Source organism: Sphaerodactylus townsendi, linkage group LG15, assembly GCF_021028975.2.
Source record: "Sphaerodactylus townsendi isolate TG3544 linkage group LG15, MPM_Stown_v2.3, whole genome shotgun sequence".
NCBI lineage: Eukaryota > Metazoa > Chordata > Lepidosauria > Squamata > Sphaerodactylidae > Sphaerodactylus > Sphaerodactylus townsendi.
Genome location: NC_059439.1, coordinates 39,552,551 through 39,574,779, shown reverse-complemented (window position 1 = coordinate 39,574,779; position 22,229 = coordinate 39,552,551). Strand labels below are relative to the sequence as shown.

Sequence of the window (22,229 nt, the reverse complement as noted above, 5' to 3'; positions counted from 1 at the left end):
CCCCCCCCCACCCCCCCCCCCCCCCACCCCCCCCCCCCCCCACCCCCCCCCCCCCCCACCCCCCCCCCCCCCCACCCCCCCCCCCCCCCACCCCCCCCCCCCCCCACCCCCCCCCCCCCCCACCCCCCCCCCCCCCCACCCCCCCCCCCCCCCACCCCCCCCCCCCCCCACCCCCCCCCCCCCCCACCCCCCCCCCCCCCCACCCCCCCCCCCCCCCACCCCCCCCCCCCCCCACCCCCCCCCCCCCCCACCCCCCCCCCCCCCCACCCCCCCCCCCCCCCACCCCCCCCCCCCCCCACCCCCCCCCCCCCCCACCCCCCCCCCCCCCCACCCCCCCCCCCCCCCACCCCCCCCCCCCCCCACCCCCCCCCCCCCCCACCCCCCCCCCCCCCCACCCCCCCCCCCCCCCACCCCCCCCCCCCCCCACCCCCCCCCCCCCCCACCCCCCCCCCCCCCCACCCCCCCCCCCCCCCACCCCCCCCCCCCCCCACCCCCCCCCCCCCCCACCCCCCCCCCCCCCCACCCCCCCCCCCCCCCACCCCCCCCCCCCCCCACCCCCCCCCCCCCCCACCCCCCCCCCCCCCCACCCCCCCCCCCCCCCACCCCCCCCCCCCCCCACCCCCCCCCCCCCCCACCCCCCCCCCCCCCCACCCCCCCCCCCCCCCACCCCCCCCCCCCCCCACCCCCCCCCCCCCCCACCCCCCCCCCCCCCCACCCCCCCCCCCCCCCACCCCCCCCCCCCCCCACCCCCCCCCCCCCCCACCCCCCCCCCCCCCCACCCCCCCCCCCCCCCACCCCCCCCCCCCCCCACCCCCCCCCCCCCCCACCCCCCCCCCCCCCCACCCCCCCCCCCCCCCACCCCCCCCCCCCCCCACCCCCCCCCCCCCCCACCCCCCCCCCCCCCCACCCCCCCCCCCCCCCACCCCCCATTGGCACTCCAGATGTTATGGACTACAATTCCCATAGCCCCTGCCAGCATGGCCAACTGGCCATGCTGGCAGGGGCTGATGGGAACTGTAGTCCATAACATCTGGAGTGCCAAAGGTTCACCACCACGGGTTTAGGGACTCCTCAGCTTGACAAGACTATCAGTTTGATCGGGCACAGCTGGGACTGCAAACTGGAGCTGCCGTAATTTGGGCCCATCGGCTCCCTTGTAGAATGATGGTCAGAAGTGGCCGCTCTGAGGTGCACAATGAACACCCCCCGCCCGCCCTTCCCAAGGAACAGAGACCAGCCCCCCCTCACCCCCATACCAGTCTCTGCTGCTCCAGAAGAAGGTCGGCCTCTTCCTTCTCCCGCCGATACTGGCTCTCCAGGTCTTGGAGTCTAAAACAGGGGAAATGAGCACAAACAGGAAGTGAGGTAAGGCAGGCCCACCAGGCAGGTGCCGGACAGGAAGCAGCCCTAGCAGAAGGTGAGGGCTGCGGAGCGGGGTCATCGGCAGAACCCCTGCCCCAGAGAGTGAGACGGGGCTGTCCTCAGGCCTCCGCCAGGCCCTGCTTCTCTTCTATGTGGCCTGAAATGGGGAGGAGGCCGAGGAGGCACCTGGTGGGCCACTGCGAGTAGCAGAGACTGCTGGACTAGGAGGACTCTGGTCTGATCCAGCAGGCTCTTTCTTGTGTGTTTGTGGATAGCTCATTTTAGACGGCCGACACAGTTTTCATTTGAACTGCTGAACTATTTTAACCTTGAGGGTAGAAAAGCAGCCTAAAAGTTTTCCAAACTACAGGAATACCAGAAAAGCTCCTTTATTTATTTAGAAAGAAAAGAGCGGCTCACAAACAAGACCAGTGGCGCAGTGGTTAAGAGCAGGTGCATTCTAATCTGGAGGAACTGGGATTGATTCCCCGCTCTGCTGCCTGAGCTGTGGAGGCTTATCTGGGGAATTCAGATTAGGCTGTGCACTCCCACACACGCCAGCTGGGTGACCTTGGTCTAGTCACAGCTTCTCGGAGCTCTCTCAGCCCCACCCACCTAATACACAGGGTGTTTGTTGTGAGGGGGGGAAGGACAAGGAGATTGTAAACCCCTTTGAGTCTCCTACAGGAGAGAAAGGGGGGATATAAATCCAAACTCCTACTCCTACTCCCCCTCCTTCTCCTTCTAACTCCGTTCCCTTCCTCTCCCCACAGGAGACACCCTGTGAGGCAGGTGGGGCTGAGAGAGTCCTGAGAGAACTGTGACTAGTTCAAGGTCACCCAGCAGGCTTCATGTGGAAGAGCGGGGAATCAACTCCAGTTCACCGGATTAGAGTGCGCTTGCTCTTAACCACGGTCCCACGCTGTTTACTTCATCTATGCCTCAGGTTCCCTACCCAAAGTGGCTTAATTGTTCTCCTTTCTGTTTTATTCGCACAACCACCACCCTGCGAGGTAGAGTAGTCCGAGAGTGGGAGACGGGACCAGAGTCCCCCAGCATGCTTCGAGCCTGAGCGTCCCTGACCCTAGCCCAACACTCAAATCGCTACCCCAGCTGCCTCCTCGCTCCTCACAAGCCCCGTTCTGAGGAAGGCCATTTTCTCCACAATAGTCAGTGTGCCCATCTCACGAGCGGGTCCACAGAGGACAAAAAATATGGAGGTCAGTGGGAGCACCCCTTTCCAAGGCAGAAAGGGGCACCTCCCCTCACCCTCCCAACGGGGCTAGGCGAGGAGCCTTCAAGAGTCTGTGTTCTTGGGCTTCCTGGCACGAGCCCGGGTTAACTTCACCCAAGGCCAGCAACCTGGATCCTCGTTGGGGTATTATTGCAGCAAATGTGCACTGAAGAAGAGCTGCGAAAACGCAATCTAAGCGCGCATGCGTTTGGTACTGCATGTCGTTCCTATCACATCTTGAACGCTGCGACTTTGGACTTGTTGCCTTCATACGCTATACGTTGGAAAACATTTGGCGGCGGACACTTTGAATACACTCCGGCGTTCTTTGGTGGTGTGGTGAGCATATTACCGCTTCACCATACGTAGACTATATGTGATTGAATGAAATAATAAGACGTCTGGATATATCCAGTTGATACAGAATAATACCATTTAATTCCAGCATTCTTACGTTTACCTGTATATTTGTACGTTGTAAAGCTATAAGGATATTGACTCTTATTATTGTCTGTAACCCAGGAATATTGTTATTACAAATTATTGTTTTGCACTTATTCCTTGCATTGGGCAGTTTTTTCTTGGGGTTTCGCCAACCTGTTGCTTTCATTGGTACTGCAACCTGGATGCCCACGTTCTGCTGTTCGGAAGGCCCTCCCCCTCCTGGCCTGCAGCTGTCATCCCCCCCCCCCCCCACTTGCCTCTTTTCCATCTCCAGCTTGATGTCGATGCCCTGTTTCTCCAGCAGCTCCCGCTGTGCAAAGTTCCAGTCCACGGACTCCGGCTGGCTCTCCAGGGGCGGGTTCCGCTCCCTCTCCATCCGCGCCTGCTCCGGGTGGTTGAAGCGGAAAACGTGGTTCTTGCCCATCACAATGCGGTTCCCTGGAGATGCAACCAAAGACTGTACTATCTGAGACTTTTAAGGAAACAATAACCGAATGGAAAACTCCTGGCGTCCTTTTACCGCTGTGCTACAGAGAGTGTCTTAACCTACTGCATCTGTGTATGGTTCTCCAGTTGCACAGTGGCAGATAGGAAGGCGCTCCAAAGGGTGATCACTACTGCACAGAGGATTATTGGCTGCCCTCTCCCCTCCTTGGAAGAACTCTATAATTCCCGAAGCCTAAAGAAAGCCCAAAATATTCTGAGAGACCCGTCTCATCCGGCACACCCTCTTTTTGAACTGTTACCATCCGGCAGACGATGCAGGTCTATCAAAACTAGGACAAAGAGGCTTAGAGACAGCTTCTACTCTAGAGCTGTGGCGATGCTGAACTCCGCGGCTTCGTGTTGATGTGTTTGGGGCTGTGTAGGGATGGGTGGAGGAAGGGGAAAGTGAGGATGGGGTATGAGTCTGGAATTGTGTGCATCGAGGAATGCTGCTGTACATTTCGTTGTGCGTCCACAATGACAATAAAATGCTTATGCTTATCAGAGGCCATCAGTCCTTTCGGCGAATCGCCCCATCAGGTCCCAGCAGGCAAGGGCTGGCCCAGAGGCGGCAGCTCCCAACTATCACAGCAGACGACCCAATGAGGGGTTCTGTGACCCAGGCCCCCGTTAAGTGAACCAGAGTTTCTCAGGCTTCCTGTGAGTCTGTCTGCCTGCCTGTCCCGCTGCTGCCTCCGAGGGTGCCCCGCACTCTGCCACCTCAGGAGCTGCCTCACTGCCCCCTGGCAGAGCTGGTGGGCCAGTTAGTAAAGCTAAAGGCTCTCCCAAGGAGTGTCCAGGGGCCTTCCTTTGACATGGGCCCACCTATCAGCTCAGACCCTTGAGGGCAAAATACAGCCCTGGTCCAATGCCAGGCATCCAAGGCTGAGGGCCCAGCTTCCCCCAGGCCCTGATCAGCCTACCTGACTTCAGCACCAGCGGCTCCGTCACCTGCTTCCCGTTGACGTAGCTCTCTGCACCCTCACACGGCTCCAGCGTAACAACCACTGAAAGGGGAGGGGGGAAGAGATCAACACTGCTACTCTCTGGAAGGCCCTCTGGCACCGAAATCACTCGCGCCTCCTCGGCCTTTGCCCTGGAGCTAAGCACACTCCGCCTGCCCCATCCCAGACAGAAGTGGAAGCAGGAAGGAGGAGTCCGGCAACGGCCCCCCAGGCCCTGCCGGGACCCACCCACCACCTGATACCTGCTGGCGCACTCCCCTGAAGTCAGGCCCCTCTGCTCCGCGCAAGCACAAGAGACGGGAGAGGAAAAGTCATTATTCTAGAGCCATGGTTAGAGACACTCCAGAATCAGGCCCCCCCGGACCCCCAGGGTCCCCAGCCCACCTTCTCCGGACTCCGTGGTGACGCTGCGGAAGAGGCAGTGCTGCTCCTTGATGAACTGCCCCGTCAGTTTGATGTCCACGTTCTCCTGTCCAACTCTGCAGAAGGAAAACAAAACAGGTCCAGAGGGGGGCTGGCGAACGGGGGGAGAGTTAAGGGGGAGAGGGAGGGAGGGAGCAACCGAGGCGGCTGCGAGGGGCCCCCATCCTCCCCACCCCGCCCAGGCCAGTGGTTCTCACCGTGTGACGCCATCCTTGACGTGATAAAGGAGGCACTCGGACATCAGGGGATCTTCATTCAGGTTAACCAGGTGTGGAGTCTGCATGAGCCACAAGACCAAACGGGAAGCAAGGAGGGAATATAGACGAGTTTGGATTTATATCCCCCCTTTCTCTCCTGCAGGAGACTCAAAGGGGCTGACAATCTCCTTGCCCTTCCCCCCTCACAACAAACACCCTGTGAGGTGGGTGGGGCTGAGAGAGCTCCGAGAAGCTGTGACTAGCCCAAGGTCACCCAGCTGGCGTGCGTGGGAGTGTGCAGGTTAATCTGAATTCCCCAGATAAGCCTCCACAGCTCAGGTGGCAGAGCTGGGAATCAAACCCGGTTCCTCCAGATTAGATACACGAGTTCTTAACCTCCTACGCCACTGCTGCTATAGTGCAAGACAGGAGCAGAGTGGCCTCTGCAGGCGGCCCGATCCCCTCTGTGTGTGTGTGTGTGTGTGTGTGTGTGTGTGTGTGTGTGCGCGAGCGCGTGCGTGCGTGCGTGCACACTCCTCCCACTTTTAACCACAGAGTTAGAACACCCAGCAAAGGGAGCAACTGTGGCTCTGGGGCCACCACCACAAAGACCCTTCTCAACTGCCTTTACAAAGGCCTCCGACAAACGGACTGCAAAGGGGCGGCCACGCCAGGTTGTCGCAGCAAAACCCCTGTCCAGTGAGGGTGGCATCAGAGTGACAATATTTATTTCCAGGTAAGCTTTCATGGATCTTCAGCTGTGGCTCATGAAAGCTCACCTGGAAATAAAAATGCTGTTATGAGCCTTTGAAGTAGCCCTGGACTTTTGACTTAACTTTTGACAAACTGACCTATTCCTAAAGCCGGCTAAATGTATAGGATCTCTCACTGCATCGGAGCCACCTTGGGGTGTCCAAGATGAATAGGGAATATTTTAGCCCCTCCCCGGCCTCGGGAAAGCAGCTGCGGCTGGCCCCCTGGGAGTGCCCCCCATTACACGTGCTTACCTTCTTGGGAGAGAAGACTCCCACGGTGCCCCCGTCCTCCCGGAGAGCCACACCCATCTCTGCCAGGAGAGCCTCTCTGTGGGGAAAGACAGCAGAGGCCCCACGGGCTTCATTCAGAAGGGAGACTCAGAGAAAAGCACCTCCGGAGAGGACACGGGCTGCCCCAGAGATGTTCCCTTCTGCAAAGCAATCCCTGGCGTACAGGACATGGTTTGCAATCAGACAGCGGCACCCACCTTTCCGTCCGGATCGCCTCCGTCTTGCGCAGTTTCTCCTCCCATGTTTCGTTGAGCTCAGCAATGATCTTTTCTGTCTCCTACGAGGGCAAGAAGTAACCCAGGATGACTTCCTCTTGGGAGCACCATCCCACATTCACCACCAAATCCTTTCAGCCACATAAACCAGTGATGGCGAACCTTTTTGAGACCGAGTGTCCAAATTGCTACCCAAACCCCAGTTATTTATCTCAAAGTGCCAACCCGGCCATTTAACCAGAATGCTGAAGTTTTCGTTTAGAAAAAACCGGTTGGCTCCCTCTTCCTCTGCCCCACCCGCTCAAGCAGGGGCCAGCCTGCTCTAGCCTCCAGCAAGTCCCGCACGCACCGCTCTGTGCCTCTCTAGCATCTCTGCCTCCTCTGCCCCCGCCCCCCCCTGGGCAGCAGCCACCTGGAGCACAGGCACCAGGCCTGCCAGCCGAGTCCTCCTTGCTCACCGTGGTGTGCGCACATCATGCTTAGTGGCCCAGGCCAGCCTAGATGTGTGTGTGGGGGGAGATTTTCCGCCCCCCACATGACGAACTCTGTGCGCGCGTGCCCACAGAGAGGGCTCCGAGTGCCACCTCTGGCACCCGTGCCATAGGTTCGCCATCAATGACATAAACAAATCACTTCTAAAAAGAAGGGGTTGAGTGACCACGTGGCCACGGGGATTGAGTGGCTGAGTCTCTGCCTGGTGGGCAGATGAGCCCTGGGTCAACCTGCAGCTGCCGCCAGGAAAGGCCTTGCCTTGCCCAGCCTCTCTCTGGGGCTAGAGGGGCCATGGGAAGGACCTGCCTCCAGGCAGCTGCAGAGGGATTAGTCGCACAGGCCCTCCAGATGTTATAGACTACAGTTCCCATCATCCCCTGCCAGCATCATGTTGGCAGGGGATTAGCGTAAGGCAGGTAGCCTGGCCTGCAATTCAAAAAAAGCCCTGGGGTGGGAGTGGCTGGCCTCCTGAGAGAACTTCCACAGAGGCTGCTGAGCCGCCATCTTTTGTCGCTTACAAGAAAGCAGAAAGGTTCTCTGTGCTGATGAAGAAGAAGAAGAAGAGGAGGAGTTTGGATTTATATCCCCCCTTTCTCTCCTGCAGGAGACTCAAAGGGGCTGACAATCTCCTTGCCCTTCCCCCCTCACCACAAACACCCTGTGAGGTGGGTGGGGCTGAGAGAGCTCCGAGAAGCTGTGACTAGCCCAAGGTCACCCAGCTGGCGTGTGTGGGAGTGTACAGGCTAATCTGAATTCCTCCACAGCTCAGGCGGCAGAGCTGGGAATCAAACCCGGTTCCTCCAGATTAGATACACAAGCTCTTAACCTCCTATGCCACTGCTGCTTCCATTGCCAATGCAACCCATCAAGCTCCACGGTGTCCGCCCTGACCGGCAGAGAGTTCCTCTGTCTCAGCAGAGCCCGTCTAACTGGGAAGGGCAAGGCCTGTTCCTGGGACTACTTCTGTGCCCTCGGGGGCAACTGAATCGCTGCTCTGCTGGACAGCAGGTGCTGCACCAAACAGGAGATCCCACAGACTCCAGCTGCTGGAGAAGCCCCAGGTAGGGACTCCAGCCCAGGGACTCCAGCCCAGCTAGAAGCTCATGGGGCATCTATAAAACAGCACCCTTCATTCTGGGAAACGAGGTCAACCAAATCCCCTGATCTCTGTCCTGTCCACTTCTCAACCAAAGGAGCCTTCTGCCCTCTTCTTTTCCAAAGAGGGGAACGTGGGGGAGATGCTCTTCTGCTCTCCAGAAGGACCACTGGGCACGGCCCTTGATGGCCAACGACCACCCCACGCACACACACGCCCCACCCCCGAGAGGGTCTCACCTGCAGCCTCTCCATGGCCTCCTCCGTGCAGATAATCTGCTCCTCCATGCAGGAGTAAGGCTCCGAGTCCCCATTGAGGGCGAGGGGTGATTCGGACATGGGTGCGAAAGGGGAGGTGGAAAGGCTGGACCCCCCTCCTGGGTCGTCGGGCTTCGAACCTGAAACGCACACCAAGTCCAAAGCTGCACCCTTCGCCCATCCACCTGGGGCAAGAAGGCACTCGCTTGAAAAAAACCGAAGCCAGCAACAATTATAAAACCATTAGAAGGCAACAGTTTGAGATCTCAGTGAGGACTGCTTCCAATACTATACGCCAATAAAGGCTTGGTGCTACTATTACTTCCAATAAATAAAGAAGAAGAAGAAGAAGAAGAAGAAGAAGAAGAAGAAGAAGAAGAAGAAGTAGTAGTAGTAGTAGTGGTAGTAGTGGTAGTAGTAGTGGTAGTAGTAGTGGTAGTAGTTTGGATTTATATCCCCCCCTTTCTCTCCTGCAGGAGATTCAAAGGGGCTGACAATCTCCTTGCCCTTCCCCCCTCACAACAAACACCCTGTGAGGTGGGTGGGGCTGAGAGAGCTCCGAGAAGCTGTGACTGGCCCAAGGTCACCCAGCTGGCGTGTGTGGGAGTGCACGGGCTAATCTGAATTCCCCAGAGAAGCCTCCACAGCTCAGGCGGCAGAGCTGGGAATCAAACCCGGTTCCTCCAGATTAGACACACGAGCTCTTAACCTCCTACGCCACCAAATCAGTCAAGAGTTGTCCAAAATATACCATCTTCCGCTGCCTCCTGAAGATCACAAGCGAAGGGGCCGGGCATGCCTCCCTGGGGGAGCTCTTCCAAAACTGGGAAGCTGTCACTGAAAATGCCCCCCCCCCCTTGTGCCCAGCGGTCCACCCTCAGCCTGGGCCATACAAAGCAAGAGGGGAGGCTTCTGTGGGTGGGGCCTGCTTGCTGTCCACTCGTACCAACAAAGGTGGCCGCCGATAAGCCCTGGGCAGAGAGGAGGTCGCGCAGCCTCGCCACTTCCTCCTTGAGCTCGCGGATGAGCCGGGCGTTGGGGTCCTCGTTGATGATTGCGTTGCAGCGGATCTGCTTGGCCCGGTCAGCGTAGCTGCGAGAGAACAAGGCGGCCCAGAGGAGAGGCGTCACGGGCTGGGAGACATCACATCAAGCCCAACTGCCAGCCCCACCCACCGCCCACCCCCAGCTCAGGGGGGCCGGTCCTTCACTCCCACCGTTGCCCCTTTCCCCGGCTCACCGGAGGGTGCTCAGCGTCTCCTCGTAATTAATGTCAGCCGGGCTGAGGGCAGCGATCATGGCCGTGCGGGAATTGCCTCCTGAGCGGCAGACAAGACAAGAGACTGGAGCCGTGACACGAACCAGAACCCCCCCCCCCCCAGTTCTGCAAGGACAGTGTTGCCCACTCAGACTGGCAGCCGCTCTCCAGAGTCTCAGGCAGAGAGACGCCTTTTCATTTCCCCTCCTGCCTGGTCCTTTTAACTGGGGATGCTGCCGGGGATCTTTCTGCCTGCCCAGCACAGACTTGACCACTGAGCCACACAGCCTGTCCCCGAAGGCTGCACAAGTGGGGCAGTCAAGACAGGAAAATGCACCCCGGTCCTCGCTTCTTGGCCTTGTTAAGAACACAAGAACGAGCCTCCTGGATCAGACCAGAGTCCATCTAGTCCAGCAGTGGCCCACCAGGTGCCTTTGGGAGCTCACGTGCAGGATGTGAAAACAATGGCCTTCTGCTGCTGCTGCTCCTGAGCACCTGGTCTGCTAAGGCATTTGCAATCTGAGATCAAGGAGGATCAAGATTGGGAGCCACAGATCGACTTCTCCTCCACAATTCTGTCCAAGCCCCTTTTAAAGCTGTGTTCAGGCTCTTTCCAGCCAGAACAGAGGGAGCAACAAACCTCCATTCCTGATCAAGCAGGGGGCTTGGAGGTACAGACCAGAACCTCCCCCCCCTCAAGGACACGGGCCTTCTTCCACCCATCCAGGACTGACCACCACACTTCTCTCTCCACCCCCTACGTCAGAACTTGGGACAAGCATTCTCACTGGGTGCCCCCATTTTGAGAGGGGAAGGGGTTCTCTCTCCGTGTGTCTACCCCCAGGCATCCCCCTGTACCCTGAGCTGCCCAAATGTCAACCTCCCCACCCCGCTCACGTTTCTAGTCTCCACCCCCACCCAGATCGCCCTCACCCCACTCACCCAAGTTCTCTTTTAGCAGCCACGTGAGCACCGAGTCCCGGTAGGGAATGAAGTCGGACTTCTTCTTCTTGTTGCTTTGCTGGCAGGATAGAAAGAGGGGAGAGATGCGCAGGCAGCCACGGACCCCCCCCTCCCAGAACCCAGCTGAGCTGGAAAGAAAGACCTGGCAGAACACCCCACCCCGGGTCACAACCCAAAGGACAGAGCCAAGATTTATGGAGAAGTCGATCTATGGCTACCAATCTTGATCCTCCTTGATCTGAGATTGCAAAGGCCTTAGCAGACCAGGTGCTCAGGAGCAGCAGCAGCAGAAGGCCATTGCTTTCACCTCCTGCAGGTGAGCTCCCAAAGGCACCTGGTGGGCCACTGCGAGTAGCAGAGTGTTGGACTAGATGGACTCTGGTCTGATCCAGCTGGCTTGTTCTTATGTTCTTATGTTCTTAAGGAACAGCCCAAAATCAGGCACATGTGCCCATCCGGCCAGCCCAGCCCAGCCCAGCCCAGCCCCCCTTTTTGAGGCAGGTCAGAGTCATGAAGGAAGCAAAGAGGGGAGGCCTCCTTCCTGGGGGTGGAAGAGATACAAAAACCCCCCCCCCCCCCCAATGCTATGTCAGACACTTCTGGTCCACCAGCTAGCAACTACTTCTAGAAATGCTTTTCTGCAGCATCTCTCCAAACTGCAGAGTTTTGTGCCTAGGAGGCTGGGATTGGCCCCACCTCTTTCCCTCATCTTCCCGTGAGGTCCACCCTCACAGTTCTGCCGCCGCTGCTGCTGCTGCAGAGTCCCTGAACACACAGCCCCTTTTGCCCAACCGAGCAAGGCGGAACCAGACCCAAAAGGCCACTGCTTACCAACTCTGCCAGCGCCGAGATAACTTTGCCCAGGGTGGTCAGGGATTTGTTAATATTGGCACCTTCCTGGAAAAAAAATGGAGGGGGGGAGGAGATTACAGCTCACCTGCCCCACATACAGGCAGGCACCTGACTCCCCACTGTCCCCAATATGCCCCCCTCGATCCTGCAGGTGTCAGCTCACCTTCAACCGCATGCCTTTTGCTCCAGAAGAATCTGCCCGTTCGCTCCCTGCCAAGTCAACCAGGCTGATCTTGCTGACCTGGAAGAAAGAAGGGGGAGGGGGAGCCCCCCCCCCCAATTGTATGAGACAATCTCTACCCGGGATCAGGACCCGCCTGCCCAGTCTGAGCACCAGCAGGAACCAAAGAGGCCAGTCGCGCCCCAGTCGCTGGCCACTAGGCCTGGCGAAGAGGTCATTCAAACTACCGCTCTGCTATGGAAGCTCGCTGGGCGACTTTGGGCCAGTCACTCTCTCTCAGCCTAGCCTACCTGACAGGGTTGCTGAGAGGGTAAAATGGGGGCAGCTGAACCATGCGCGCCATCCGGAGATTCTTGGAAGAAGAACAGGATTCTTTAAGCGCAGTTTCCCTATCTTTCTTCCAAAGCGCTCAGGATGGTCAGCGCAGCTTCTCGCCTTCTTCCATGTAATCCTCACAACTTCCCTGTAAGGTAGGTCAGGGAGAGAAAATCCCTGGCCCTAGGTCGCCCAGCAGGCCTCGTGCCTCAGTAGGGACTTGACGTCTCCCACACCTTGGGCCCAACACTCAACCTGCTACGCCTGTCCATCTAGAAGAAGAAGAAGAGTTTGGATTTATATCCCCCCTTTCTCTCCTGCAGGAGACTCAAAGGGGCTGACAATCTCCTTGCCCTTCCTCCTCACAACAAACACCCTGTGAGGTGGGTGGGGCTGAGAGAGCTCCGAGAAGCTGTGATTAGCCCGAGGTCACCCAGCTGGCATGTGTGGGAGTGCACAGGCTAACCTGAATTCCCCAGAGAAGCCTCCACAACTCAGGTGGCAGAGCTGGGAATCAAACCCGGTTCCTCCAGGTTAGATACACGAGCTCTTAACCTCCTACGCCACTGCTGCTCACAAAAAGTCCCATGTAGACACAGAGCCGGCCTCTGGCTGAAGACCACAGGGACAAAGGAAGATCTGGGGCTTGCCAGTCAAAACCCAACCTCCAGCCTCTGACTCGCTGGGTGTCGTCACTGGAAGGCCCTGGACCGGAGTGCCCCAGCCTGTCAAGCAGCAGGCAGCAATAGCCAGGGCGGTGCTCAGTTGGAGAGTTCCTGCCCAGAGGGCAGTGCGTGGCTCTCCCTGCCCGACTGCCTCGACCCCTCACCTTCTCCGTGTCCAGGTCCGTGAGCTCATCGTGGCGGTGCTGCGTGAAGACAATGGTGAACACGGCGTGGGAGCGGCTGCTTGTTTCGTTCATGTTCGTGGCAGCCACAGTCCTGGAGAAAAGCGTGGGCACACACTGGCATGAGACACGCACCCCCTAGCCCCGTCTAGCCACGGGGGCCTCCACGTCTCATACGAGGGACAGCCTTGCGCATCAGCCTCCTCCTAGTGTAGGCCTAAGGAAGCAGCGGAGGCCGCCGGATCCATGTCCTTATTGCTGATCTTGAACGCTCCAAATGGGAACCCCACAAACCCCTGGGCACAAACACAGCTTCCTGGAGGGCCCATCAAAGGAACCAACCTGGCTTTATTGCCACAGTCCATGAGGTCAGCGATGTCTTCAAAGGAGGTGACCGCAAGCTTGGAGAGGTCTTCCACATAGGGCCCCATGATGGGATGCTCCCGCACGCGCAGGTTGCCGCGGCTCTTGGGGTTCAGGAGGTCCCTGACGCGCTCACAGTAGATCTCCATGTAGCTCACCTGGGACAAAGGCAGGTCAGGGGGAGGAAGCGACGGGGAGGGCCCTCCGCAAACACGGGGGGGGGGGGGGCTGAGGACAAGAGGAGGGGGTGGGGCTAGCACTTACCTCCACGGAGTAGGAGAGGTTGGGGCACCTGTTCTCGTTCACGCGAGCAAAAAGATCTTTGCAGAGCTACAAAACAAGAGAGAGAGAGAACAGACTAGGGGGCGGGCTAAAGGCAGGAGGGCAAAGATCATAGCCAGCAGGGAGAGAAGAGGCCAGATGCCCTCGGAGGAAACAGACAGATGACCACCACCCCGCCGACTCCACCCATCCAGCCAACAGGGGCCACAAGGATTAGAGAGGGGCCTGATTATGCATGGGGTAGAAAATGTTGACAGAGCGAATTTTTTCTCTCTTTCTCACAATACTAGAACCAGGGGGCATCCATTGAAAATGCTGGGGGGAGGGGGGGGGAGAGAATTAGGACTGATAAAAAGAAACACTTCTTCACACAACGCATGGTTGGTGTTCGGAATATGTTGCCACAGGAGGTGGTGATGGCCACTAGCCTGGATAGCTTTAAAAAGGGCTTGGACAGATTGATGGAGGAGAAGTCGATCTATGGCTACCAATCTTGATCCTCTTTGATCTGAGATTGCAAATGCCTCAGCAGACCAGGTGCTCAGGAGCAGCAGAAGGCCCTTGCTTTCACCTCCTGCACGTGAGCTCCCAAAGGCACCTGGTGGGCCACTGCGAGTAGCAGAGAGCTGGACTAGATGGACTCTAGTCTGATCCAGCTGGCTTGTTCTTATGTTCTTATGATCCCAGTGAGACCGCCAGCCTAGTCTAGGGCAGCAAAATATAATCCACCTGGCTCTTTATAAAGACGGGAAGGCCTGGATTCTGGCACCAGCTTCTCCTAGGCTTAGGGGGGAATCTTGCCAGCCTTTAACGGGCTGCAAGGATCCGCTTTACGTTTTTAGACCCCATGTGTGCCTCTGGAAGACACCGAACAGGATGGGCGATGCCTCCCCAGGAGGTGAAGAGCCACAGAGTCAGCAACACAACTGACCCCAGAAAGGAGACCCCTCTGCCCCCGCAGATCGCCAACAGGAGCCCAACGTGCTGGGCCCGGGTGGCCTCCCTTCTGACGTCGGCTGGCAGCCCTCCAGCTCCCTTACCAGCCCCTGCCCCACCTCCACCCCGTACCTGAGGGATGATGCCTTGGTGGTCGGCCTCCTGCTTGCCCATCATGGTGTAAGACTTGCCGGCCCCCGTCTGCCCATAGGCAAAGATGCAAACGTTGTAGCCCTCAAAGGCATGCAGCAGCATCTCCTCTCCGATGTCCTTGTAGACTTGCCACTGGGAGGCAAAACTGGGGTCCTCCTCCTGGGGGGGGGGGGAAGCGGTCACAGCTGGGGCAAGGGCTGGGTGGCTACTGCGGCCATTTCCCCTCACCCACCAAGGGCACGGGCAGCCCACAAACCCCGCCCTCCCCCAGGTCAGCTGCCGGGCCGTTGAGGCCTTGGCCTGACATGGCTTTAAAACTCCCCCCCCCCCGCCCCATTCCCGCCCAGCCCACTCACAGAAGTATGAGACCAGTAGGAATAATCGAAGGTGAAATTCTTGGGGGCGTCTTTTGCCTGCTTGGGATTGGTGATACCTGCAGAGAGGAGAGCGAAATGGATGAGAAGCACGAGGGAGTCCTGAGGAAAAGGGACGGCCGGGCAACCTGCCCTCCGGTAGCAGTTTCAAGGAGGGCAAAACGTCTCGCGCGCAAGAAGAGCAGGAGGGGGCTGGGGGGGGGGGGGCGACAGAGAGATCCACTTTTGTTCATCAAGTTGTCTTCTGAGGGACTGCACAGAAGAGAGTTGGTGCCGAGCGGTCGCTCTTCATTGAGCTCCTCCACCTTTTAAAGATAAGTTTTAAATTTCTCCTACCCTTTGTAGTTTTATCTCTTAGTATTTAGCATTTTCTTTTAATTGAGAGTTTTCTGTTGCAATTTTGTTGAGACAGACCTATAATAAAGAACCTTCTGAGTTGATATTTTTAAAACCAGGCTAAAATCTACAATATTTTAATAATAGCGGTGCTGACTAATTGAAGAGATAGAAAGAGATAGAAAAAGTGCAGAGAAGGGCAACGAGGATGATTGAAGGATTGGAGCACCTTCCCTATGAGGAGAGGCTGCAGCGTTTGGGACTCTTTAGTTTGGAGAAGAGACGTCTGAGGGGGGATATGATTGAAGCCTATAAAATTATGCATGGGGTAGAAAATGTGGACAGAGAATTTTTTCTCACAATACTAGAACCAGGGGGCATCCCTTGAAAATGCTGGGGGGAAGAATTAGGACTCATAAAAGGAAACACTTCTTCACGCAACGTGTGATTGGTGTTTGGAATATGCTGCCACAGGAGGTGGTGATGGCCACTAACCTGGATAGCTTTAAAAAGGGCTTGGACAGATTTATGGAGAAGTCAATCTATGGCTACCCATCTTGATCCTCCTTGATCTCAGATTGCAAATGCCTTAGCAGACCAGGTGCTCGGGAGCAGCAGCAACAGCAGCAGAAGGCCATTGCTTTCACATCCTGCAGGTGAGCTCCCAAAGGCACCTGGTGGGCCACTGCGAGTAGCAGAGAGCTGGACTAGATGGACTCTGGTCTGATCCAGCAGGCTAGTTCTTATGTTCTTAATGAGTCTGTTTCCTTTTTGGTTTTGAAACAAGTTGTGCACTTCTGAAGCCTGGAGCTTCCCTATCATCAAGTGTGGTTGAACTGCTGGTTTTATTTTTTATTTTTTATTTAAGACTGCACAGAAGACCAAAGGCAAACAGCCGGTCACCCAAGTAAAGCAGGAATTGCCAACCGAGGCTAACTCACTGTGCAAATCACAGGCCTGGGGCTGACACGGCCAAGCCTACTTTCCCGTGCCAAACTTTTCGGGAGGAAGCACTTGTGGTTTCCCGTTCTAGACGGTGGTGTTTTATGTTTCACCAGCGAAGCCACAATGGAATTTCCTTTGAGCAATGCAGAGAGTGCTCCAAAGTCAGCCAGAAAAACTGGGGCAAGACTCACACACAAGGCTGCCTTCTCCCGCCCCCCGGCCCCATCTTTTCAGGAATTGGCCCTCCAGGTTCGCAGGCTGGTATCTTTCCCATCAGCTGCTCCCTGGTCCTTTCAGGTGTGGGTGCCGGCCATTCAGACCAGCCCTGCCTGCCTGCAGTTGGCTCTAGGCAGCTCCCGCGCTCCTTGCAACAGGCCCCCTTGCTCTCAAGGATCCAGTCTGGGCTCTGGGCCTCTCCTCCAGAGTTGTGAAATGGCCTCCCTGGCTCAGGAGCACCACCCACCCTCCTTCCTCAAGGAAGGATTATTTAAAAGACAGCTCACGGGGCAGGCTTCACCATTGTACTTCCCTGCTTAACTCTCTGCTTTGGATGTTTTGAATAACCTGTTTGAAGTGTGTATTAATCTAATACTAATATTTTGGTGCTCTACTTATTTATTTATTTTATTTAATGTACCGCCCCATCCCCGAAGGGCTCTGGGCGGCGTACAACATAAAACCACATAAAATCATCATAATCAAACTTCCATGATTATAATAAAAACAGCAGTTGTTGTATCCTAAGATGGCATCCCACCTAAACCTAATCCTCCTAGAATAGTGGTGGTGAACCTTTGGCACTCCAGATGTTATGGACTACAATTCCCATCAGCCCCAGTCAGCATGGCCAATTGGCCCTAGAAGGAGGAGGGAGAGGTAATGGGTCCTGATGGTATTAGGACCCATAAGTCCCAATAATGGGTCCCGCTGATATTGGGGACCCCTAAACTGGTGGGGGGGGGGGCACACTCAGCGGCTGGTTTCTCCAAAAGCCCGGTGGAACAACTCAGTCTTGCAGGCCCTGCGGAAATCACCAAGGTCCCGCAGGGCCCGGGCAGTTATCACTGCTTCCTGCGTCAGGAGAAAGGTCGGGTACACAAACAAGTAAAAGTAAAGTCCTTGCTGTCAAGTGATAGCTGACTCACAGGGACCCACGAAATCCCACCTGATGTGGTTTGCAGGGCAAAAGACAAGCAGAGACCGTGTGGCCCCCTCTTCCCTGGGGGTCTGGCATCCAAATACTGGGCATGGTCAACCCTGCTTAGCTCCCAAGCTCTGACTAGATCCAGGGTCTGCAACCTGCAACCAATTGGCCATGCTGGCAGGGGCTGATGGGATTTGTAGTCCATGAACATCTGGAGAGCCACAAGTTGCAGACCCCTAGACTAGATCATGCCAGCATGGCTGCTAAGGGGAATACAAACGTCAGGCAGAATGCAAAGACTGCTGGGCCACTGGCTGGATGCCCCCTCCCCCACGCAGCTTGGCAGAGGGTGGGTCTACCGGGGTCAGCCCTGTCTCCTCAGTCTGGCAGAAAAGCAGGTGGGGGTCTTTCCCCCCTCACAACTGGGACAGCAGCAAGTCGACGCTTCCATTTCCAAACAGAGCAAGTTTTGACTCTTGAATGCTGACAATCTTGTTGGTCTCAGAGGCGCTGCTGGGGCTGAATCTAGGTGTTCTGCCACAGACCAACACGGCTACCCACTGAACCGACATGGAATGAATAAGAGCTCTGTAACTGATGTTGAGGGAAGTATACTCTGCATGTGCCCAGAGGCACTTTAAACAAAGCTCCCAGTTAAGGGGGCCTCTTGTCTTATTTTGCCGCTGAAGCCAACCTCCAGGGAACACTATTTCATCTCCGTCTGGGAGGAAAGGCCGACTTGCTCAGGCCAGCTTTTCCCTGCACCCTTCAGGTTCTCTGCAAACCCTCCTGCAACAGCCCAAGCAGGTGACTCCACTAGACGCTGAGGGTGCTCGGGGGTCCACTCTGCAAGGAGCTGACAGGAGCTCCCCACGGGGCCAGGGCAGTTCACAATCCCCCGCAATCCCAGGCGGGCGGCACACCAGGGGTTAAGCCGTGGGCTTCCCCCACACCACCGGCTCACGCAGAAGGGCTGCTTTTCATGAGGAGACACGCGTCCCATTCATGCAGGATTGGGCAGGCAGCCAGAAGCGGTGGAGCCAGACGGCAACGCATTGGCTGGCAACCCACTGGCAGCTCTGACGCAGGCTCCTCCTGGGCAGAAGCTGCCGAGCCAGGCGGGAGGGCAGGCGGGGAACAGCTGAGCCCAAGAAGCCTCATCTTGGTTCCACGGGACGGCAACTGACTCGAACTATCTGCAGACCATCCTTAGCTACTGAAGGAGAGTGAATGAGGGACTGGAGCACCTTCCCTATGAGGAGAGGCTGCAGCGTTTGGGACTCTTTAGTTTGGAGAGGAGACGTCTGAGGGGGGATAGGATTGAAGTCTATAAAATTATGCACGGGGTAGAAAATGTGGACAGAGAGAAAAAAATTTTCTCTTTCTCACAATACTAGAACCAGGGGGCATCCATTGAAAATGCTGGGAGGGGGAAGAATTAGGACTAATAAAAGGAAACACTTCTTCACGCAACGTGTGATTGGTGTTTGGAATATGCTGCCACAGGAGGTGGTGATGGCCACTCACCTGGATAGCTTTAAAAGGGGCTTGGACAGATTTATGGAGGAGAAGTCTTGATCCTCCTTGATCTCAGATTGCAAATGCCTTAGCAGACCAGGTGCTCAGAAGCAGCAGCAGCAGAAGGCCCTTGCTTTCACATCCTGCAGGTGAGCTCCCGAAGGCATCTGGTGGGCCACTGAGAGTAGCAGAGTGCTGGACTAGATGGACTCTGGTCTGATCCAGCAGGCTAGTTCTTATGTTCTTAATGCTTCTATCATGAATGAAGCTTGGTTGGTCTTAAAGGTGCCACTGGACTCAGGCTTTATACTTAGCAACTGTAAAGGCCACCTTTCTTCCAAAGCAATCATTCGCCCCAGAGAAACTGAGTGGCCTGGCTGGAGGTTGGCAACGGCTAGGTGTGACTTTGGCCTTGCTGAACGCAGAAGGTGTCAGAAGGGAAAGACAAACACAGCGGCCGCACCCTTAAGCCTTTGAGGAAACCCGCAGCTTCCCGGCCTGTGCTGCAAGGAAGGGAAAAACATTCCAGGCATAGTTCCCATAGCTGCAGGTTTGGGGTGGACGCAATCTGGGATGATGCGTCTGGGGGGTGGGACGGAGACCTCCCTTCCTGACTCCGGGAGCCTCCGAGAGCTCTGTGGGAAACGGCTGCACCCCCTGCGAAGGCCTCTCAGCTGTTGCAGGGCTAAATATAGAAGAGGACAAACAACTCATGAGCCGGCCAGGCGGCACAGCCCCAGCAGAAGAGAAAAAAAGAAATCGGGGGGGGGGGGGGGGGTTGCAAGAACTGGGCGGTGGGGGGTGGGGTGGGAAGAAGGCCACAGACGAGCCCCAAGCCTTTCTCTGGAAGAAGAAGAAGAAGAAGAAGAAGAAGAGGAGGAGGAGGAGGAGGAGAGGAAGAAGAGGAAGAAGAGGAAGAAGAGGAGTTTGGATTTATATCCCCCCCTTTCTCTCCTGCAGGAGACTCAAAGGGGCTGACAATCTCCTTTCCCTTCCCCCCTCACGACAAACACCCTGTGAGGTAGGTGGGGCTGAGAGAGCTCCGAGAAGCTGTGACTAGCCCAAGGTCACCCAGCTGGTGTGTGTGGGAGTGCCCAGGCTAATCTGAATTCCCCAGATAAGCCTCCACAGCTCAGGCGGCAGAGCTGGGAATCAAACCCGGTTCCTCCAGATTAGAGTACACGAGCTCTTAACCTCCTACGCCACTGCTGCTCCAAGAGACGATCCCTTGAGAGCTACACCTTCATAGCAAGAGGAATGAGGTTACAGAGAGAAAGTTGTTCGTACGCATGCTGTTTTGCGGGCTCTGAAGCAGAACAAGGTTCGGAGGGGGGGGGGCCTGTTGACACAAAACCCCGGGGACTCTGAACAGTCGCCAAGCCCACCTCCTCTCCGCTGCCAGGCAGCCGTGATTCATTCAACTTCACTGGTGTTGTTTCAGGCCTGTTTTGATAAGCTGTAAAATCAGCACCGCCGGCCAGACGCGGCACATCCCAACCAGACCCCTTCCAGCAGGATCCTGCCCCTACGAATTCCTCTCAGAGTGCCCCTAGGACACGCCTCAGCACAGCGATGTCAGCTCACCGGCTCTTTTCCTTGCAAGGGGACTCGTTTCGGGGCCACCCCCGGCCAATTTTATTTCCCTCCTCACCATTCTGGGGCAGAGACGGTGAAGCAAAAGCCAGAACCTGTCTGGAACTGGGCCTTTCTTCTTGAGTGCTGCGTCTAAACTGGGACTTACAGGCCCTCAGAAAAGGAGGGAAAAGACAGCCATCCCACCCTACAGAACCGGGTGAAGGTTAGAGCTTTGAGGTGGGAGACCCCCCCCCCAACTCTGTCAAGCAGCAAACTGGATGATCCTGGGCAGGTCATGTGCCCTCAGCTTGATCTGCCTTATGGGGTCATTGTGGGGATAAAACTGGGGGGGGGGACGACAACCACATGTGTAATCTACCTTACAGTCCCTAAAAGGCAGACCATAAATAACGTAAATAAAATAAATAAGCAGAAATGCCTAGGCCAGGGGTCTGCAACCTGCAGCTCTCCAGATGTTCATGGACTACAATTCCCATGAGCATGCTGGCAGGGGCTGATGGGAATTGTAGTCCATGAGCCTGCTGGCAGGGGCTGATGGGAATTGTAGTCCATGAACATCTGGAGAGCCGCAGGCTGCAGACCCCTGGCCTCAGGATCCTGAAATGGGGGTGGGGGGCTATATTCCTTGCCTACCCAGCAGCAGGCAGGGGCTAGAGCTCTTCCCAGCCAGCACCTTCTGGTCCTCCTGAAGCACCACCATGATCAGGAGGAGGAACAGCTGGGAAGCAGCCCCTCCTGACACACACAGGACATGTCTGCGCCCCAACAGGTGAGGTGTGATGCCCGGGCATTGCAGCCTTCCACTGAAGGAGGCCAATCTGCCTGGGGCCGTGTGTGTGTGTGTGTGGGTGGGTGGGTGTGCGCCTCCAAGGGAAGCCCATGGTTTGGAATGACAGCCAACCCACCCACTATCAGCAGTGTCCTCACCAGGCAGGCCCTTGTGCCCCCTCTCCTCCGAAGGGCAGTGGCTCTCCAGGGCCTCAGACCTCCCCTGGGCATCCCTGGCGTTGGCAGGGGACCTTCCGAACGCTTCTGCCTCGCTAAGTCACAACCCTGATTCAGTAATCAGCGCTGCACAGGCTGAACATCGGGAGGATCGGCCTGAAATTCCTCTCCTGCCTCCCCGTCCAGCCGGAGCCTTCCCAGATTTCCAAGCCACAAGTCCATCACTGACCCCTTCCTGGCACTCCCTCCCCTCCTACACGCAGACGCCCGTCCACACAGCCTTGAGTCCCCATGAGAACAGACCCGCGCAAGGAGGAAACTCACAGGTTGTTTTTCCCTGCATCTGGATCACACATTTGGCATCTCGGCTGGTTTCGCGGGTGTTGAAAGGCCGCACCCGCACGGCCACCTTGACAGAAGCGCTGGCCATTGTGAGTCGGATTCAGAGGCGGCTCACCATGAGAGCACCTGGTGGGGAAGGAGGGAGGGAAGAGGAGAGACAGGTGAAACATCTGACACAATTTCCCCAGGTGAAGTGACAAACGTTTCTGTGCTGAGAGCCTGTCTCACTGGAAGAGAGTAGGGGGTTTGCTGTGGATGCACATAACACAATGGGGGTCCTGCACAAAACCTGTTCAGCAGAATGAGGGGATCCTGGACAAAGTGGAGCAGACGGGACAGGGTGGGGAACACACTGGGGGGGGGATCTCTCTGAGGAGGGGGCAGCTCTCAAACACAGGAGGTGGGCGAGCGGAAGATTGCGACACACAGGAGCAGAGGGACCGGGGAGCATTCTGGGAGTTAGAGTCTACAGAATCGATTTGAAGTTCTCTCCCTTGTCGGTGAGGATAAGGAAGAGGGACAGGAGCAACAGAGTCAGACCTCCTCCTTGGAGAATGTACAACAAACAACAACAAACAACAACAAACAACAACAAACAACAACAAACAAACAAACAACAACAACAACAACAACAAGAAGAAGAAGAAGAGGAGGAGGAAGAGG

At 56.9% G+C, this 22,229-nt stretch overlaps 1 protein-coding gene across 3 annotated transcripts; it reads right to left on the bottom strand.

Moving 5' to 3' along the window:
• Nucleotides 1–1,222: 1,222 nt before the first annotated feature.
• On the bottom strand, nucleotides 1,223–21,689 carry KIF1C (kinesin family member 1C). Of its 3 annotated transcripts, none has more exons than XM_048516962.1 (19): nucleotides 21,549–21,689; nucleotides 14,723–14,799; nucleotides 14,346–14,525; nucleotides 13,260–13,325; nucleotides 12,975–13,153; nucleotides 12,615–12,726; nucleotides 11,453–11,530; nucleotides 11,269–11,334; nucleotides 10,417–10,495; nucleotides 9,457–9,535; nucleotides 9,164–9,309; nucleotides 8,200–8,402; nucleotides 6,355–6,434; nucleotides 6,119–6,194; nucleotides 5,112–5,191; nucleotides 4,876–4,970; nucleotides 4,450–4,533; nucleotides 3,298–3,478; nucleotides 1,223–1,329 (listed from the first exon to the last, which is right to left on the bottom strand). In XM_048516962.1, exons 1-19 carry the CDS (start codon nucleotides 21,652–21,654, stop codon nucleotides 1,245–1,247), a joined length of 2,052 nt encoding a protein of 683 aa, XP_048372919.1. In that variant the 5' UTR covers nucleotides 21,655–21,689; the 3' UTR covers nucleotides 1,223–1,244. The 3 variants fall into 3 exon arrangements, with proteins under 3 accessions (XP_048372919.1, XP_048372920.1, XP_048372921.1); XM_048516963.1 differs by having other exon boundaries at nucleotides 8,200–8,357; XM_048516964.1 differs by lacking the exons at nucleotides 1,223–1,329; nucleotides 3,298–3,478; nucleotides 4,450–4,533 and adding an exon at nucleotides 4,556–4,765.
• Nucleotides 21,690–22,229: the final 540 nt, after the last annotated feature.

Excerpts from the sequence above, each read along its gene's own strand:
- KIF1C (XM_048516962.1), bottom strand. The coding sequence starts at position 21,654 with ATGGCCAGCGCTTCTGTCAAGGTGGCCGTGCGGGTGCGGCCTTTCAAC. Across the intron at positions 11,531-12,614 it reads CGGACCTGGACACGGAGAAG|GTCAGCAAGATCAGCCTGGT; the intron begins GTGAGGGGTCGA and ends TCTTTCTTCCAG. Across the intron at positions 4,534-4,875 it reads CACCACGGAGTCCGGAGAAG|TGGTTGTTACGCTGGAGCCG; the intron begins GTGGGCTGGGGA and ends CTCCCCTTTCAG.